The 20251-nt window shown below is 48.7% G+C and overlaps 1 protein-coding gene across 2 annotated transcripts in view; it reads right to left on the reverse strand.

Annotated features, from left to right (window-relative positions):
* Positions 1-12349, reverse strand: part of ANKRD13B (ankyrin repeat domain 13B) — a 31896-nt gene extending 19547 nt beyond the window's left edge. The window contains exons 1-2 of one of the 2 annotated variants that reach the window (XM_081844148.1): positions 11948-12349; positions 1552-1687 (exon numbers count right to left, since the gene is read on the reverse strand). In XM_081844148.1, the coding sequence (XP_081700274.1) occupies positions 1552-1687; positions 11948-12106 (295 nt within the window). In that variant the 5' untranslated portion in view covers positions 12107-12349. Of the gene's footprint in view, positions 1-1551; positions 1691-11947 lie in introns of both variants that reach the window. The other variant, XM_081844147.1, reaches the window with a different exon arrangement.
* Positions 12350-20251: the final 7902 nt, after the last annotated feature.

The following is a 20251-nucleotide window of genomic DNA, read 5'->3' on the forward strand; positions in this document are numbered from 1 at the left end:
AGCCCTGCTGCGTTCTCATAGAATCATAGAGTTGGAAGAGACCACAAGGGCCATCGAGTCCAACCCCCTGCCAAGCAGGAAACACTTACTCCCAGCTAACTGCGTACGTCGAGGGGTGGGGAACTATTTTCTGCTCAAGGGCCTCATTCGCTTCTGGGCAGCTTTTGGGGGGCCACACGACCACAGTGGGCAGGGCCAGAGGATCCAAGAATGGGTGGGGCAACACATGCAAATTTTACCTTTATATAGGAGCCTGGCTTCTACACCTGCACACTCCTCTCTGGCCTCCATCCAGGCAAGGCAAGAGGCATGGACAGAGTTCAGGGAGCCATTTTCAGGTGGGCAAAAGCGCTCACGGAAGGTGTAAAGTAGAGCCAGTGAGAGGCGTAGTCTGGGGAGAGTCCCAAGGGCCAGACAGAGAGTCTGTGAGGGCCACGTTTATACACACACACACACACTCCAAGCCCTCTGGTGTGTGGGATTTCAATCTAAGTCTCTATTCTCTAGTCCAAAGCACACTTACCATGGCCTAGTGGTTAGAATGTCAGACTAGGACCTGGGAGAGACCAGAGTTCAAATCCCACACTCAGCCACGAAGCTCGCTGCCTCTCATCCTCTAACCTACCTCACAGGGATGTTGTGGGGGAAGAACCACGAAAACCACCTTGCGTTTCTTAAGAGAAGGTGGGAAACTTCAGCCGGTACAAAATTCAAAGGCCAGATTGCTCATGAAAACAAGATGGTTTGAGCACATAAGGCCAATCCTGGACCGACCGCACTGGCTGCTGATTAGTTTCCAGGCCTAGTTCAAAGTGCTGGTGCTGACCTATAAAGCCTTACTTGGCTCAGGACCTCAACATGTCCAGGACCCCCTCTCCCCTTACAAACCGACTGGACGCTTGGCATCCTAGGCCCGGAGAAGCTCAAAGGGTGGGAACATGAGACCTGGCCTTTTCTGTGGTGGCTCCCCAATTGTGGGAGTCTCTTCCCAGAGAGGCTCGCCTGGCGTCATCATTACATATTTCTTGACCCAGGCCTATGGCCATTAAATAATCTTATGGCCTGTCAAATGTAGGAAGGACTGCTATTGTGATTATTTTATTATTATGCTCTGTGTTATGTATTTATTATTGTGCTGCGTAAATTATGTTCTTAATATTGTACATCGCCTTGGGATAATTGGATAAAGGATGATATATTGAAATGATAATAAAGATGATGAGGTAATAAATAGATAAATAGCAAGATATCAAAGAGGCTCCTTCGGACAATGTGGGGCCTACTTCTGAGTAAGCATATGCACAACTGTGGTTTGTGCCGTGACCCAGCCAAACCAGAGCACTATATCAATGGGAAAGACTGAAGAACGAGCATTGGAATCAAGGGGGTGGTACTTCATTCTGGCCGGATCAGGCCCACCCCTTTCCTGGCTCCTCCCCTGGCCTGCTGCTGCCAGCCAGTGCAGATTAGGCTAGCCCAAACAAACTGGCAGCCTGCCCCTGCCCCCCACAACGCTGATTTCCACTCCCAGGTGGAAGAGGTGAGACTCACCTGTCCAGCCACTGCGGTTCTCCTTGCCCACGTCCGCCCCATGGCGCAGGAGGACTCGGGCGCACTCTAAGTGCCCCAGGGTGGTAGCTAGGTGCAAGGGAGTGCGCCCTCGGGGGTCCAGCTGTTCGATATCCACCTGCTGGGAGAAAGGAAGGATGAGGTCAGCATCCTTGGGGCAGAGAGGGCCCTTTGCTTTTCCTCGGTTTGTCTCTGCCTCGGTGCCCCATGGAATCGACAGCTTGCAAAAAATAACAGATGATATTCTTTCTGGACAGACACACTGAATATTACACAAGTATGTTGACCGCTACTCCCGCACAATTTAGAGGAACTAGGCAAGAATGTGCACTTTCACGCTTGCTTTTCAATATTTGAATAGGAACCTTGGTTTGCGCTATGAGACAACAGAGGGAGATCAACAGAGCAGTGCATAATTCAGTTGGATATAAACTGTTTTTATTTACAGATGATATTCTTCTGTTTATTCCTCATATTACTATTCCCACGTTGATGCAAATGACAGATGCCTTTACTAAAATATCAGGATATTCTATTACGTAACTGGTCCAGGGTGGAAGGAGAGCTAATGGATGCCAATCTGGTGAAAATTTGTTCACCCATCCATTTAAGGAGTAGCAGTTTTGCATTTTTTCTGAATCCATTTAGGTATGACCTTGCCAACAAAGGTCCGTATAGTTAAAGCTATGGTTTTCCCAATACTGATGTATGGAAGTGAGAGCTGGACCATAAAGAAGGCTGATTGCCGAAGAATTGATGCTTTTGAATTCTGGTGCTGGAGGAGACTCTTGAGAGTCCCATGGACTGCAAGAAGATCAAACCTCTCCATTCTGAAGGAAATCAGCCCTGAGTGCTCACTGGAAGGACAGATCCTGAAGTTGAGGCTCCAAGACTTTGGCCACCTCATGAGAAGAGAAGACTCCCTGGAAAAGACCCTGATTTCGGAAAAATGGAGGGCACAAGGAGAAGGGGACGACAGAGGACGAGAGGGTGGGACAGTGTTCTCGAAGCTACCAGCATGAGTTTGACCAAACTGCGGGAGGCAGTGGAAGACAGGAGTGCCTGGCGTGCTCTGGTCCAGGGGGTCACGAAGAGATGAACATGACTAATCGACTAAACAACAACAATACCAAAAGATAGAATTCTGTCGGTATAGCTCTGCAATATAAATAAAATATATAGAGAGGTTTCTTCCGATAGTGATAGATGAGAGTCATTAAACCATACCCTTTGGCAATTTTATTTGTTTCGAAAATGTCTATGGGGTTCCTCAACTCGGATAATATATTTACAGAAAATGCAATTACAACTTAATTAAGGAGGGTTTGGCATTCCAAATATAGAGCTATATATATCATCATGCTTACTTATTGCCAAGTATTAAATACTGGAAGCCTACAACTGGCATCAATTTTCTGATCTGGGCAACTTTGGAATGCACATATATAATAACACCTTTAGTTTGATGGACAGTATTAGGATCAAAATACTTTAGAACGCATGAATCTCTGGAAACAATTATGCCAGTTGGAAACTTGTGGAATGCAATGTCTAGTAAAAATAGATTGGACACCTTTTCCCATGCTAAAATTGACTTTGTGGGGAAACCCAGCTTTAAAAATTGGGGGAAAGATGGTGATATGGAAACATCGGATGGAAGGCATATTGACTTTGGACCAACTGATAGATGATGAAATTTTAACATACATTGTCTTAAGAGATAAATCATCTATTGGATGTAACCCAACAGCTTATTTACATTTGCTAATAACCTTATTTGGACCAGCAGAACTTACAACGTCTGAGACACTTGAGATAACGGAAATATGTCTTCTTAAATGCCTGCATAAGCCTAGTGAAATACAAGCTTTCAGAATCTCTAGTGGTAGAGGGTTCCACAGGACTAGGCCAATGGCAGTAAAGGCTCAGTTTCGTGATGCTGTCAAAAGAACTTGCCAACTTGGGGAATGACTTACAATGTTCCTGCACGTGATCTCAGGGATATCGCTGAGGTTCACAAGGTACCTTGAACCTAAGTTGCTCAGGGATTTGTAAATTAATACAAAGACCTTGAGTCTGGCTTGGTAGTAGATGGACAACAGCCAATGGTGCGAAGCCCCGGAGAGCCAAGCTGCCTCTCTCAGGGTTTGAATCCTGCCAGGGCAGGTGTCGGATATGGTTCCCTCGAGGGGGGATCTGCAAAGAGGCGGCGACAATCTCTCCTTCGGGGCTTTTGTGTGTTAATTGCAAATAATGGAAGCTTGCTAGCATTCCATGCTGCAGTGTAAAGGAAAACAATTTGCCAAGTTTCGGGGGCGGGCTTTCCAAGAGACAGTTGCCAAGGGCCAGACCCCTGCCATCCATCCCAGCCTGTTTGTTCTGTGTCGTGACACAGTTTTGACGGCTGCCTTCTCGCCTGCATCGGATCTGCGCTCTTTTGAGAGCTGCCCCCGGGAAGGATGCTGGGTGATGCAATTTTGCAGAAAACAAATGATTCGTTTCTCCACCTCCCCACCCCCTACCGTGCCACAGAGGGGGGCCGGAAGAGCTGTGCTTTATTTGCATTTTTCCAGGTACCAGGAGGCAACTATACAAATCTGTGGACTGAGGATTGTGTGATGTTTGCATCAGCTGAGTCACTTGGCCACCGTGTACCTGTTTACTCAGAAGTCAGCCTCACTCTGCTCAAAGGGGCCGACTCCCCAACAATGTTGTTGTTGTTGTTGTTGTTGTTGTTGTTGTTTAGTCATTTAGTTGTGTCCTCCGGAACGAATTAAGTTCTTAACCCGAAGTACCACTGTATATAGGACGTGGGCGGTGCTGTGGTCTAAGCCACAGAGCCTAGGGCTTGCCAATCAGAAGGTCAGCAGTTTGAATTCCCACGACAGGGTGAGCTCCCATTGCTCGGTCCCTGCTCCTGCCCACCTAGCAGTTCAAAAGCACATCAAAGTGCAAGTAGATAAATAGGTACTGCTCCAGCAGGAAGGTAAACGGCGTTTCCATGCGCTGCTCTGGTTCGCCAGAAGTGGCTTAGTCATGCTGGCCACATGACCAGGAAGCTGTACGCCGGCTCCCTCGGCCAGTAAGGTGAGATGAGCGCCGCAACCCCAGAGTCGTCCGCGACTGGACCTAATGGTCAGGGGTCCCTTTACCTTTACAGTATCTTTTGGGAGACAAGGCGACCAGAATATGTACACTAGGGTTGTCATATTTCAAACAGTGAAAATCTGGGCAGAAAAGTTCTGGAGCTATTTATTTATTTATTTATTTATTTATTTTGCAAACACACACAAAAAATCTGCTTTGGAGCTATTTTTTAGGGGGACATGGCAAAAAAGAGGCACCGCTGACACGGGCTGCCATACGTCCAGATTTTCCTGGAGGTTTTCCCGATTTTCGCCCGGACACTGCTGCAGTATTCTGAAAATGTCCAGGAACATCTGGATGTATGGCAGCCCTACTTGTACACAATAGCCCGATACAGCGGGGGGGCGTGTCTTTCCTGGCTTGAAAGCAGAGCTCAGCCCTGACTCCCAGTGGCGTAGCGTGGGTTGTCAGCACCCGGGGCAAGGCAAGTAATTTGCGCCCCCTAACCCATGAATTTAAGCCCCCTAACCCGTGGATTTGCGCCCCCTAACCCTAAACCCCAGATGTTGCGCCCGGTGCGGCCGGCCCCCCCTGCACCCCCCACGCTACGCCACTGCTGACTCCCACCCCCCAATATCCACTCCCCAGGCTGTGACTTCACAAGTCCTTGCCTTCCTTTGCCTCACCTGCAACACACCTCTTCCCTCCCTTCTGTCCCAGCAGCTGAAATAATCCCTGGTGCCGCCTTCCACTCCCCCCAGCCACCACCGGAAGAACTGTTGTTTCCCTTTAATTACAAACCTTTTTCATTAAAGTAATTAAAAGAGGGTGGCACTGAGAGAGAGAATCTCCCTCTCGAGTTTCAATTAACTCTCCTCGCTCCTTAGACAAAATGAAATTGTGCGCCTTGATTGATTTGTCCTCGCGGAAAGAGTGTAGCGAGGGGTGGGCACTTTGTACATGCTCAGAAGCTTTTGCTTTTGGGCAGGGTTGCTTCCCAAAGTCCAGCGTTGGGTCCCACCAATGGGAAGAGCCATCCTTCCTAGACCCTGAACATCGCTTGGTCTCAAGTCTTAGGAGCAAGTCAAACCAGAACTCCCAAATATTCCTCCCAAGTTACTAGCCCCTTTGATCTGGAAAAGACTTTTCCCCTCCCACGCTAAGATATGTGGGATCTTAGATGGCTAACTTTAATGGGGGACATCACAGGGTGGGGTCAGTTTGTTTGGCATAACACAATTCTGGTGCCCCCAGGCGGCTCTTTGGTGAATCCATTTCTAAGATAAGGAAATTAATCAACCTGATCTCAGCTCTATTTGCATTTATGCAAATTTGGAATCATCCGCTACAGATAACAGACAGTGGCCTTAAAATAACGAACAGCAAAAAGGGGAGGGAGGGGGCAGCATGAATCAATAAGTGTTCTGAGAAGTTCTGCTTTTATAAACCAGGAAAGTGAACCTGGGGCTTAGGAACCATTTGCCAGGCAAATCAGAAATAATCCTGGTGTGAAAAGTAATTAGGAAAAAGAGGAAGAGGAGGAAGAAGAAGAAGAAGTTCAGCAAACAGAGCATATTTTCCACTAAGTCTCTGAGTCTGTGCAGAGTGCATTCCTCACCCAAGGCATTAACTCATGTCAGTCCACTTCCATGTATCTCACAATACAAGAGCATCGGACAGGGGACCCAGTAAAATTGGCAGTTAGTCAACAGAATAATTTTTGGGGGTGTAATTTATTCAGGAAAGAACGCTTAAAAAGACTTCACAAGAAGTTGTGTCAACTGCTAGATTAAATGGGGGGGGGGGAAGGGTGACATAAATTTATGGAGGAGCAGATCTCTATCCTTGGCTACAACGGCTAAGTAGAGCCCCCATACCCAGAGCAAGTCTACCTGAGTACCAGACACAGAAGAACAAACAACAGGGGAATGCTTCTGTTTCTCCTGGGCACACTAGTGAGTTTTCCAGAAGGTCCCCAGCTGGTATCTGATGGAAGGAGACTGAATGAATGAACCACACTTACAGAAAGGGTGAAACACAACTATTGTAAATAGCAGCCTCAAGGTGCATTTCAGATTCTTGCTGGCCAGCATTGAATATTCAGATGCCCATCCTGGCCACCAAAGGGACAGCTTTCTTAGCAACTTGCGCCAACCCAAACTACAACTCCCACCAGCCTCAGTGTGCCCTGTGTTACTTTGAAATTTGGAGGGTAAGGCACAATGGGTGAGGGGGAGAGAAGCCAAATTAAGACCATTGACTGCCCCCCCCCCCCAGGCACAGACAAGACACCTGACGCCTCTCGGAAGACAAACAGGAACCTGAATGCCCCTGTACGGCTCCACCCATCGCTCCTGCCCTAGATCTACCTCTGAGAGTCAATATCATAAACCCCAAAGCTCAGAGCGTGATCTTGTTTGTTTGCCGGCAGATCCCCAGCCACACCTCACCGCTGTTCATTGTTAGGAAAAGGGGGAAATCCGGGTGTGGCAAAGACATCTCACCCGGAATTGAGGAGGTCTGGCAAACAACTCCTGAGCTGTGCCCTTAGGTGTCTGAGATTCATGCACCAGGCCCTGGATTTCAGCAGTGATGGCTCATCCATCTGTCACAAATGGGGCAGTGCCCCCACCAGACCATAGCAGGGTGATCAAGTCAGGAGTATCCTGGACCCTGAGATTTTGGGGCCCTCACCTAAAACCTAGGGACTGCCCCAGGTTACTGTAACTTCCATCACAGAGTACGCTGATGACCTCCAAACCATCCTAAATATCTTCACAGCGTACAGAATGCTTGCCCTACTGCTCAACAGCCAAAAAACCAAAGTGCTGCACCAACAAGTACGAAATAACCCCTCTGCAGCACCACAAATCCAACTCAATAGTGTAACCTTGGAAAGTGCTGATCACTTCTCCTACCTGGGCAGTTATCTTTCCACAAGGGCCGACATTGATGCTGAAATCCAGCATCGCCTGAGCTCTGCAGCTTTCTCCCAACTGAAGCACACTGGGACATTCGCAGGGAAACCAAAATGCATTGTTTACAAAGCTATTTTACTATCAGCCTTACTGTATTCTTGTGAAACATGGACCACTTATAAACGCCATCTTCAACTCCTCAAAAGATTCCATCAATGGTGTCTCTGAAAATTTTTACACATCACTTGGGAAGACAGGTGAACAAATGTCAGTGTACTAGAAGAAGCAAAGATCACCAGTGTTGAAGCAATGATTCTTCAACATCAGCTTCATTGGACTGGTCATGTTGTGTGGATGCCTGATGATCGTCTTCCAAACTTAAAAATGGTAAGCATAATGCTGGTGGTCAACAAAAGAGGTTTAAAGACTCTCTCAAGGCAAATTTTTAAAAAATGTAGTATAAACACCGACAGCTGGGAAACACTGGCCTGAGAGCACTCCAATTGGAGAACAGCCTTTACCAAAGGTGTCATGGGCTTTGAAGACACTCGAATTCAGGACAAAAGGGAGAAACGTACTAAGCGAAAGGCAAGCTTGGCAAATCCACACTGTGATCAACTCCCGCCTGGAAACCTATGTCCCCACTGCGGAAGGACGTGTGGATTCAGAATTGGCCTCCACAGTCACCTACGGACTCATTGTTAAAACCGTGTTTATGGAAGACAATCTTACCCGGCTACGAGTGATTGCCAAATAAGGCGGCCCTGGAAATGGAGGTTAAGTGGGAGAGGGGTTGGGCAGACCTCACAAAATGTCTATTCTAGAATTTGCAGGCTGCCACGCTGAAGCTGGCAAGATGCATGCACAGTCTTCTTAATAAGTTGTTGTTGTTATCATATGCATTCTTGTCCACTTGGAGATTCAAGCCCACCAGGAGAGGGGATGAAGCAAACCTGGCACAGCCCTCCCAATCTCACTCCTCCCTCAGCCAGCCCACACCTAACTGCATTCTTGCTGCCTGCCGGTCTCTGGGGCTGCCAGCTTCCTCCTCAATCTCAGTTGTAGAACTTAGCTGGGATGAAGAAGATGGGGTCAAAACTAGAATGTTTTGCCTCCGCCTATCGTTAACTCCGCCTCCACCTACTGTTCAGATTGCCTGTCTTCTGCCCTACCAGTCCCAATGGGTGCCAGCCCCTTCTGGATGGGACCTGTTCCTTTAAGGAGCGAGCAACACCCCCGGAAGAAGAGTCAAATGCCCCTTTCAATTCCATTCCTCTTCTTCCACGCTTTTCCACTTGGCCAGAGTTGCTAGATCCAGGAAAAACAATGTGAAACTTCCAGAATTATAGTTGTAAGGGACACCCAAGAGTCATCTAGTCCACCCCCAGCAATGCTGAAGAAGTTGGCCATCCAATTTCCTGGACCCCATCCTACAACATTCCATAAGACTGCAATCCTATATAAGTTAATGGGGGAAGGAATTCCCATTATTTACAGGTAATTTTCTCCCGCAGCACTTGGATGTATCATTGATATTATCTGGTTAACTGGAGATAAACGCAGCACACACATCCCTTAATGTCTCTCGGCTGTGCTGGCTGGGGCTGATGGCAGCTGTAGTATGAAACACCTTGCGAGCACCAGGCTGGGAAAAGCTGAGCTGTTTTCTGTTGCCAGCTAAGCAGATGCCTTTGCTGCCCTTCATTGTGGGCTTCCGGAAGCCCAGAGCTCTTCCCCAGTCCACTGCTTCCAAGCTTTTCTGCAGCAGAGTATGTTTGCAGGAGGGAGGAGGGGGACCACGACAGGGGCCTTCAAAGGCCTGGAGGACTGTCAGACACAAGATGGAACAGAACACCTCTGGAGGCAGAGGTCTCTTCCCTTCCCCTTGAAGCTGAGACCACCCATCTGTTATGCTCTCCTTCCACCCTGGGTCTCAGACCCTGCACTGAGCAAAGCATTGGACCTCCAGGAAGCCTTGTCTCCGGTTCTCACAGGTATACTTCCTCTGATCGTGGAGGTTCCACCTTTGGATATTACAGGTACCAGCAGATGGAAAGTTTCCTTTGCTTGGAACTTGATTGCTCTCTAATGGATAGTTCCGGAAGTCCGTTCAACTTTCAAAAATGTTCATCAACCAAGGCATGGCTTCCAATTGGCTGCAGGAGGTTCCTGCATGCAATTGGAAGCTGCAGAAGACATTCGGCTTCCAAAGAACGTTCGCAAACCGGAACACTCACTTCCGGGTTTGTGACTTTTGGGAGCCAAAACATTCGACTCCCAAGGCGTTCGGGATCCAAGTTACGACTGTACTTACTGATCACCAAAACGAGCACTCTGCCTCCCTACCAAAAGCTTGAAGCAGGATAAATTTTATAAAATATTGTTCAGCATCTTGTTTTCGGCATCTTTTGGAAGCCAAGAGAGTCTTGTAAGCCTGTTGTTCTGCAGCACTGTGAGGACACAGCCTTAAACACAGCTGTTCAGTTTGGAGCCAAGAGGTGCTGCTAGCCTTACCCATCGCAAACTAGGATCCCTGTTTGGCTAACCCAGCAGAGCTGCTCATCTTCAGAGCACACGGGAAGCAAAGCCGGTGTGGATCTGGTCTGTACCTGGGCTGGCAGGTGTCTTGCAAGAAAGGTGAGGGGTAGCGATAAGAAAATGGAAAATTTTGTGAGTTTCAACATCATCCTGGACCACTGGCCAGACTCGCTGGGGCTGGTGAGAGTGACAGTCCCAGAAGCTGCCTTCTCATGACTCAGACCAACAGTCCATCTAGTTTGGTATCACCTACACTGACCGGCAGCAGCTCTCCAGGGTTTCAGGTGGTCTCTCCCAGCCCCACCTGGAGATGCTGTCCAGGGCATCTCTGCATGTCAGGCAGGTGCTGTACAGCTTTTGCCTTTTGGAGGGCACTAGGCTGGGGAACAGTGTCCTAAAGAAGGAGTGGCTAACCTGTTAAGACTCTGGCTCCCATCAGCCCCATCCAGAACAACCAACGGTCAGGGATGATGGGAGTTGTAGTCCAAGACACACCTGGAGGGCCACAGGTTAGCCTAGGATGGAGGTGTTTGTGACGACCTCCGTGACAGCAAATCAGAGGCAACCCCAGCAGAATTGGGGCTCATCAGGACATGATTAATTTCTGAAGTGGGACCCCAGTAATGTAGAGCAAAATAATAAATTGGGTAGTGCATAAAGTAACTATATGAACCCCAAACAAGTGTGGCTGGGGAAACCCAGCCGGATGGGAGAGGTATAAATAGCAAAATTATCATCATCATCATCGAATAAACATCATAAGCGGGAATGTTGTTTCTTCCACCCTCCAGCTTTTGCTGTGCTAGAGGAAGGAGCGAGTAGCAGGTGTGGTGGAAATGGGCATGGGATTCAGCTAAGCCCCAGCATGGTGCTAGATCTCATGTCAGGGCTCTCCACTCCTTTGGCCACCTTGAGGCCCCATAGCCTCCAAAGAGGTGGGTCCTATTATGCTTCTGCAGCATCAAAACGAAGGCTTCTCTGCACGTGCTCAGGTGCCCTCTTTTACTGTGCGTCATGCCCACGTCTCTCTCTCTCTCTCTCTCTTTTTAGGCATGCTTTCAAAGACAGCCCCATGGCTTTCCTCACCTTAGGGAGGATCCTGAAGGCTGCTTGCTGCCAGAGGGTTTCAGGGTGGCGGATGGATCTGCTTGTGCCAAGCCACAGTCGCCAGTGCCAAACCCTGGAAAGAGAGCTCCTGATGCCAAGATTGGGGGGGAAGGCGGCGGGAGGAGGGTCCATTCGGTAGAAACCCCACAACACTCAAGTCCCTCTATCCCCTTGCCTTTTGATGCCCAAACCCCTAATATCCCAACAGTGCTGCAGGAACCGCAATATTTGTGTGTTTGTAGGAGGGGGGGCTACATCAAGAGCACCCAAACATGGGTGGCACCAGAGGGTGGGCAAGGAACCCTCCCCCGTAAGACAATGAACTTGTCCCCAACTCACCCCCAATTAAAATACACTGTTATTTTTCTTTTGGGGATCTTAAAACTCCCCCACCTACTTTGCCCATTCTGTGCCCAACAGAATTCCCCCCCTGGGGCTACCACAGCTCCCCAATCCTCCCCGCACCCTCTCCTCCCTCCCACCCCCCAAATCATGGCTCCTTCTCCTCCCTGCCCCTCATCCATCCCCCCCTCTCTCTCTTGCAGAAACCGGGGGAAGCCCCTTTCCGGCGAAGGATGGCGAGCGCGCTTCCTCGGAGCCGCGCCGGGCGCCTCCTATTGCATCAGCCCCTCTCTCCATTGTTAGGGTGGGACCCCAGGCAGCCTGCCCTCCCCTCGCCCGTCCGCCCCCCACCAAGCCCAGCCCCGTCAGCTCCCAGGGACACCCACCTGCTCGGAGCTGAGCTCGGCCTCCAGCTCGCGGGGCTGGTTGTGCCACACCAGGGAGTGGAGCGGGTACCCGGCCTCGGCGCCCTTCCTGGCACCGGGGGAGGCGGCCAGCATCCTTTTGGCACCGGGGCGAGGCCGTCGGGGGGGCTGCAGCCGCATGTGCGCCGCCGGGCCGGGCAGGAAGGAGGGAGGGAGGGAGCGGGCGAGGGCGGGGGAATCGACGCTGCGGGCCGAGCCGCGGCAGCAGCAGCAGCAGCAGCAGAGGGGAGGGCGAGGGGGAGGGAGGAGGAAACGCAGGAGGAGGCGCGAGGGTGGCGCGCGGCGGGATGGAGAGGATGGGGATACCGCCCCCCCCCGCAAACCACCGCTGCCCCCGCAGCTGCAAAGGAGAGGGGAAGCTCCTGCCTCGCCCCAGTTGGGGGGGGGGTGGGAGGCAGACGCGGCAGCAGGGCACCATGGGACTTGTAGTCTTCCGAGGGGGCTGGCAGCGTGGGCGATGGAGGGGGGCGCATGAGTAGCGGAACATCTGCTTTGCGCGCAGAAGGTCAGGCTGCTAGCCCAACCCTAGAGAGCCGTTGCTGCTGGTCAGTGTAGACAGCACTGAAGAAGGTGGGCCATTGATATGACCCAATATAAGGCAGCTTCCCTCCAGGGGTGCCAACGTGAATAAAATATTGGGGAGCGCAGGTAAGCCCCACCCTGAATAATCAATCACAAGATCTGGTGCACACACACCATTTGAATGCCAATGGCCATCCACTTCTTTTGGGGGGTGGCCCCTCAAATATTTTATTGGGGTCTCTGTGAAGACCCCTTGGTTCCTAGAAGTTGGCTCCTGTGCTTTGAATGATGCCATTTCAAACCTTGTTCAGAAGCTTGAGTGGGATCTTGGTTTATTTGTAAAGGAAGGGCCGTGGCTCAGGGGCAGAAGACCGGACCTTGTCCCAGGTTCTGTCCCCCAAACCCTGTCTGTGTAGACAGTACTGAGCCAGGTAGACCAATGACCTGCTCTGATGCAGGCCAGCTTCCTTAGCACCACATAGCTTCCTTCGTGTGGCTCTAGAGCAGGGGTCAGCAGACTTTTTCAGCAGGGGGCCTGTCCACTGTCCCTCAGACCTTGTGGGGGGCTGGACTATATTTGGGGGGGGGATGAACGAATTCCTATGCCCCACAAATAGCCCAGAGATGCATTTTAAATAAAAGGACACATTCTACTATTGTAAAAACACACTGATTCCCGGACCGTCCGAGGGCTGGATTTAGAAGGCGATTGGGCCGGATCCGGCCCCTGGGACTTAGTTTGCCTACCCATGCTTTAGGTCTAGGGTGATGGCTGCACCCTGGCTCAGACCAGGCAATGTTGCCTCCATTTCCCCCAGCATTGACCATTTTCACCTGCAACGGCTTCTGGGGATCTCTAGGGCAGAGAGGGGGTCCATCCCTCTGAAAATAAGCAGAACCCTGTAGCTGGATCAAACCCTAAAGTCCTTTCTGTGTTGGTCATTCTTGGCTTCAACTGAGGTGAGGCATCTGTGGCCCTCCAGAGGTTGCTGACCACTGACCATGCAGTCTGAGGCTGGTGGTAGCTTTGGAGCCCAACATCTGGCAGGCTGCAGGTTCTCCACCCTGATACAAATCCATAGCTTCTCTGCATGCAACCCCCAGCATTTGATTTCCAGACAGACATTACAGAGGAGACCATCTTATATCACATGGGACCTGTGGACTCCTTTTCCTAAAAATAAAGCAAGGGTCTAGTCCTCTTGGATCTGAATAAAGGACCAAATTAACTGAGAAATATCCTTTCCCGGTGTTGTCAGCCACACTGACTGGCAGCAGCAGCAGCTTTTCGGGATTTCGGGTAGGGTTCTCTCCCAGCCCTACCTGGTGATGCCCCTGGGGGATTGAATCTGGAGCCCCCTGCATGCAGCACAGATGCTGTCTATACCACAGAGCTATGACCCTTCCGCTGAAAAATGAATCAAGATGCTAGTCCTCATGGTTCTGAATTAAAGGCTGGTTTAAACAGGAACACTGTAAGCTGCCTTGTACAGAGTTCGGTCATTGGCCCATCTAGCTCTAAGACAGCACAAGACCAACATGAGCACAGGGAAAAGAGATCTTGAATATTTCCCCACCCTCAGTCCCAGAATTGTTGGGGGCTGCTTTAAGACCAGGGACACGAGATGCCCTGTGCCAGAGCTTTAGAGGTTGCTGGTGGAGCGGCCAGGATCAAGGGGTGGTCGGGGGAGAGATGGGGCAGCGCTGGCTGGGAGGGCGGGTGTCATCATCTGCCATTTAGACCAGCTGCCCAGTCTGCTGCGGCGTAGCGTGGGTTGTCAGCACCCGGGGCAAGGCAAGTAATTTGCGCCCCTAACCCCTAACCTGCCAGCTTCTTCTTGCTGCTGCCTGGGCTGCTGCCATGGGGCTCTGCTACAGCCTGCGCCCGAGGCTCTTCAGCGACTCCGGAGGCGGCGAGCGCGCCCCCCCAGATGTTGCGCCCGGCCCCCCCTGCACCCCCCACGCTACGCCACTGTGCTGTGCTCTCTACATGGTCAGCAGAGAGAGAGAGAGAAAATAACCAGCTGCCGAGAGCTTGATTAGTCATGCAGGTGGGTAATCTCTGCAAGGAGTGTGGAATCTTCCAGGATTGGACCACACCTGGAATCCCAGGTGCAGGACGGCTGCAATTCCAGAGTGAGAATGACAAAGGAGGTTGAAAGAGAATATAATGAAAATGATCTATAGGTGGTACATGACCCCAGTCAAGCTTGCAAAGATATATCACTTGCCCAATAATTGTTGGAAGTGTAATGAATGCGAAGGAACTTTTTATCATCTTTGGTGGACCTGCCCGAAGATTAAGGCCTACTGGGAAATGATCTATAATGAAATTAAGAAAATCCTTAAGTGGACATTTATAAAGAAACCAGAGGCTTTTCTCTTGGGCATGGTGGGCCAAACGGTTCCAAAGAAAGATAGAACATTCTTTATGTACGCAACAACAGCAGCAAGAATTCTTTTGGCGAAGTATTGGAAGACTAAAGAAGTACCTACTCTGGAAGAATGGCAGACCAAGGTGACTGAACTTATGGGACTGGCAGAGATGACCGGCAGAATCCGTGACCAGAAGAGAGAGACAGTGGAAGAAGACTGGAAAAAATTCAAAATCTATCTTAAAAATTGTTGTAAAATTTCGGAATGTTAAAGATGTCAAGGGATTAGATATAAAGAGTTACAGCTGTAAAAATTGAAATTTAGAAAAAAGCTCTAAAGAGAATTAAATATAAACAGGGATGAAGGATTGCTTAAAAAATTTTAAAATAAGGATGCAGTGAAGGGGAGGTTTGGGGAAGTCGCGTTATGTTTGTTTGTTTTTTGTTTATGTTGTAAAATTAATAAAAATTATTAAAAAAAAAAAAAAGAGAATGACAAAGGAGGAACTTTCTAGACAAAACCTCAAGGGGGAGCCCTTGTGGGATAGTGGCTACAGTCTCGGGCTAAGGTTAGGAAGGTAAAGGTAAAGGTACCCCTGACCATTAGGTCCAGTCGTGACTGACTCTGGGGTTGCGATGCTCATCTCGCTTTACTGGCCGAGGGAGCCGGTGTACAGCTTCCGGGTCATGTGGCCAGCAGGACTAAGCCGCTTCTGGCAAACCAGAGCAGCGCATGGAAACATCATTTACCTTCCCGCTGGAGCGGTACCTATTTATCTACTTGCACTTGGACGTGCTTTCAAACTGCTAGGTTGGCAGGAGCAGGGACCGAACAATGGGAGCTCACCCCATCACGGGGATTCGAACCGCCACCTTTTGATCAGCAAGTCCTAGGCTCTGTGGTTTAACCCACAGCGAAGACCTGGGTTCAAATCCCCACTCGGCCCTGACTCTACACCTGTTCTGCAAGGTCGGAGGCAATGAATGCTTCTGAATACCAGTCTCTGGAAACCACTGGAGGGAGGAGGGCTGTTGTGCTAGGCTGCTTCTCGTGGGTGGATCTCATTGGGGGATCTGGTTGCTCACCGTGAGAATAGGATGCTGGATCAAATGGGCTCCCTTTTGGCCTGATACAGCTCTTCTTACGTTTTTAAGCTCACTGTGGTGAAAGCATTTGCCGGGCACTCCCTACCTCTCCAACCAGCCTGCCTTGCAGGGTCGTTGTGAATATTACATTGTAGGGGACTGACCTACGTATGCTCCTTGGGAAAGTAGAATACAAATGTAAAAAATGAATAAACGAGAAGGCAAACATAATATACGGGAAAGTTTTTACATTATTTCATTTAATGTATAGCCTGTCCATCCTCCAAAAGGAACTCTGTATTAGTGCTGGGGGAGGCTGTCCCTGGAAGTCAGGGTTAGAAAATTCCCAGCTCCAGCCTGGGGTTGGAGACCTCTGATGAGAGACGGAGCATCAACTCTCCAGGCCAGTGGTCCCCAACATGGTGCTCATGGCCTCAATGGTACCTGTGAGGTCCCCTTCTCCCTGGCACCCACAAATCCTCTGAGCCCCCATCTAGCCTGCTGCCCCCTTGTTCATAACTCTTTTTCCTCCCGTGGGAGGTATGAGGAGCTGAAAGAGGAAGTCGAAAGAAGGGAGCTCTTTCCCACTTAAGAAGGTTGAATCTCTTTAGACCACTTGGGAGATTATCTTTTTTATATATATATAATAATTTTTATTTAATTTACATTTTATCATAATCACCTTCCATTACATAATTCGATAACCAAAAGCATTGCTCACACTGAGCATCAACCTCCCCCCCCCCCATCCCGCTTTCTGGCTTTCGTAAATAATCACTTACATCTTAGCATTACTATATCCACTTATTTACCTTCTTAATAAACTTCAACTCATTAAATGTAAATCAGTTCCCTATGTTTGCATTACAAATTATTTGAACTCAAACCTACAAATGTTTTCAAATGTTTACAATGTTCTTTTATATATAATATAAATTTGCTCCAGTCCTTTTGAAACAGCTCATCGCCTTGATTTCGGATCTTTCCTGTCAACTTTGCTAATTCTACGTATTCTGTCATCTTGGTCTACCATTCTTCCAATGTTGGAAGTTCCTGCTGCTTCCATTTCTGGGCCAAAAGTATCCTTGCTGCCATTGTGGCATACATAAACAAGTTTACATCTTGGGAGATTATCAAGAAACTCTCCTTGAATGTGCTCTGCAGGTTTTTTTCCTTTTCCTTTCCCATTCAGAAAAAAAATCCCCCCTATATATATATATATATATATATATATGTGTGTGTGTGTGTGATACGATATCTTTATTGTCATTGTCCCTTGCGGAACAATGAAATTGAAAAACTACATAAAAACTACATAAAACTACATAAAACATTCAAAAACCCCTAAAAAACTCCAAAACCCCATTTTAAAATACACTATACTACACTATACACTATACACTAAAGTAACTATACTACAGTGTACAATACGCGGGAAAGCTTAATATAACATGGTATAAAATCATTAATTACATCATGATAACATGAATAATCAAATACAACAGGAGTGCTAATGGTAAAAAATAAAAATAAAAATCAGGCTTTAGGGGCCAACAAAATGTCTGCGCATAGAGAGATGTTTCCAGGAGATCAGAGTGAAAAAGGCGCCACCATGGTTTTCAAGAAGCTCTGTGAAAAATATTGATAGAAATATTGCTTTAAAAATACGATATGATTAAGATTGGTAGAGTGCAATATAAAATTGAGAAATGTGAGATGAAGAGATAACACGGAGAATTGTCAGACATGCTGATGGAAGTCTAAAAGAATGATTAAGTGAGAACTGGATGCTTAATTTGGTATAAATTTATGTTGGAAAATTAATAATTTTTTTTTTTTTTAAAGGCGCCACCAACTCCACAAGGATGCCAGCATGGTTAATGAGCAGCGTCAAGAAAACTGTCTAAGAAGCAAGAAGGTGCCCTTTAGAAAACTTTCCTGAGCAAGGAGAAGAAAAAGGAAAGCAAAATTAAGGAAAAATGATCATGTAAGTTACTGAGAAAGCAAATGAAATATTTTTTGAAAAATGAGAGGCTATTGTTTTAAAATGCCAGGCCCGATAATATATATTTAAATAGAGGCAGGAAAATGGAATGGGAAGTAGTTGGACAACTGTTGAAGGAAGATTACAGGCAGAATGAATGAATACTTTGTGGCTGTCTTCACCGCAAAAGATGTAGGGCAGATATTTGTGGCTGAGCTGGCAAAGGAGTCTGAAGAAGTGACCCGGGCAGTGGTGACAAGAGAGGGAATTCTAGGCCTTTCTTTTGTTAAAAACATAATAACAAAAAAATAATTGGGTCCAGGCAGCATCTGTAGAGCTGGAGAACTGCAGGTTCTACACTTCTGGTTTATTGGCAGCTGATCCAGAGAGAACAGGCTTCTTGATGACATCTAAAATGGAGCCTCCATGTCTAAGAGCAGTGTGCCTCTGACTACGCAAGGGACAAAGGAGACAGCGGTGGCCTCTGTGCCCTGCTGGTTGGAAGCAGGGTGCTCTAAACGGTGGAACTCCCTCCCACAAGAAGGAGCGATGGCCCCCTACTTGGATGGATTTAAGAGAGATTTAGACAAATTCATGGAGGAGGAGAAGGGATTCTGTCCTCCCTCCTCTGTCGGAGACAGTAAATGCATCTGGATACCAGTTGTGGAGAGAGTGGCTGTTGTGCTCAGGTCTTGCTGTCCGCATTTGACTTTGCTTGCTGCCAGCGATAGTGGCATTCAGTCCAATCTGCCACCAGGCTGGCCAGTGACAAAGGGATACTGGGCTAGATCAGGACCCTTGGGCCTGATCCAGCAGCCCGGCTGCTCTTATATCCATTTCTATCACAGCATCTTCACTCTCCATTCGCAGGTGGCCCAATCTTGCATCTACAGTAAGAGAGGATGCGAGGCTAGATGGGCCTGATCCTTGGGCCTGATCCAACAGCCAGGCTGCCTCCTGATGTTCTTCTGGTCAAATCCACAAGACTTTGGCTGCTGTTCAAAGCACACTTCCTTACTGGGACTTCGGGTGGTTAGGTTTCTGAGATCATGCAAATGGTACTGAGATGAATATTTAGAAGGCAACGAAAAAATCAGTGTTGATAACGATAATAATTATGATGAAAATAACAGAATCATAGAGTTGGAAGGAAACCAAAAGAACACCTTTTGGTTTCCAATGCAGGAATCATAGCTAATACTGCAGTCTTAGCCTCTATTGTGGGCCTTATCCTTACCACGGGGTGTGGCAAGAACAGTGCTTTCAACTCCATTGTTGGATGAATGCTTTTAGGAAATGTTTTGTGGGCTTTCTTTTTAATCTCCCATTCAAGTTACAGATAGGTAGCCGTGTTGGTCTGCCATAGTATCTGAAGAAGTGTGCATGCACACGAAAGCTCATACCTAGAACTAACTTAGTTGGTCTTTAAGGTGCTACTGGAAGGAATTTTTTTTATTTTTTTTTTATTTTATTTTTTTGTTTCTCCCATTCAAGTTCACCTGTTTAGTATTTCATCTTCTTGTTCACATTTGGGTGTGCCCAATGTCATCCCTACTCGGAGCAGACCCATTAAAGGGACTAGGCACAACTCAGATCAGTTTGGTTGCTTTCCATGGGTCTGCGGAGAGCATAACTTACCGTAATTTGATACAAACCCCCCCGTTTTCTTTGTAGAAAGAGACAAATATTGTTGACGTTGTTATCCCCCATTTTCCCCAGCCCGGGACTGGAGGCAGCTTACACAAACCCAAACAGCTAAAACGGAAGAGAATTGTTAGAAAGCCAATAAACTCGAGCAGAATTGAAACAGTGCACAATAATGATACATTTATTTAGATAATAATAATAATAATAAAGGAATGAAATACACTCCGACGAAAATGGAACCCTCCTCTCAGAGCGCTCCTGAGCATGTGCAGAGAGGCTCGTGCCCTGCAAAGTCAAGGCGTTTCTGCTGCCCGCATCCACTCTCCCCGAGGAGGAAAGAACCCAGGTGTCCCGAGCTCCAGAAGCCAGGATCCCTCTCCTGGTGGCGCCCCTCGCTTCCTCCCGCTTTCCGCGGGTCTGGAAAAGGGAGCCAGCCGCGTCCCGGCGCGGCTGCTCCCGGGGACCCAGGCGTCCTGCTTCCTCCTCCTCCTCCTCCTCGTTCCCGGCGAGGGCGCGCCTGGCTGCGCCCTCCCGCCGCGCGCCTCGCTCCGCCTCCGGAGGGCCGGCCTTGCGCGCTCGCCCGCCTGGCTTCTTCCTGCAGGAGGACGAGGAGGAGGCGGCGCAGAAGGCGGCTGCTGGCGCTGCTGCTGC

This window comes from Podarcis erhardii, assembly GCF_964252035.2.
Source record: "Podarcis erhardii genome assembly, chromosome: 16".
NCBI classification, from domain to species: Eukaryota; Metazoa; Chordata; class Lepidosauria; order Squamata; family Lacertidae; genus Podarcis; species Podarcis erhardii.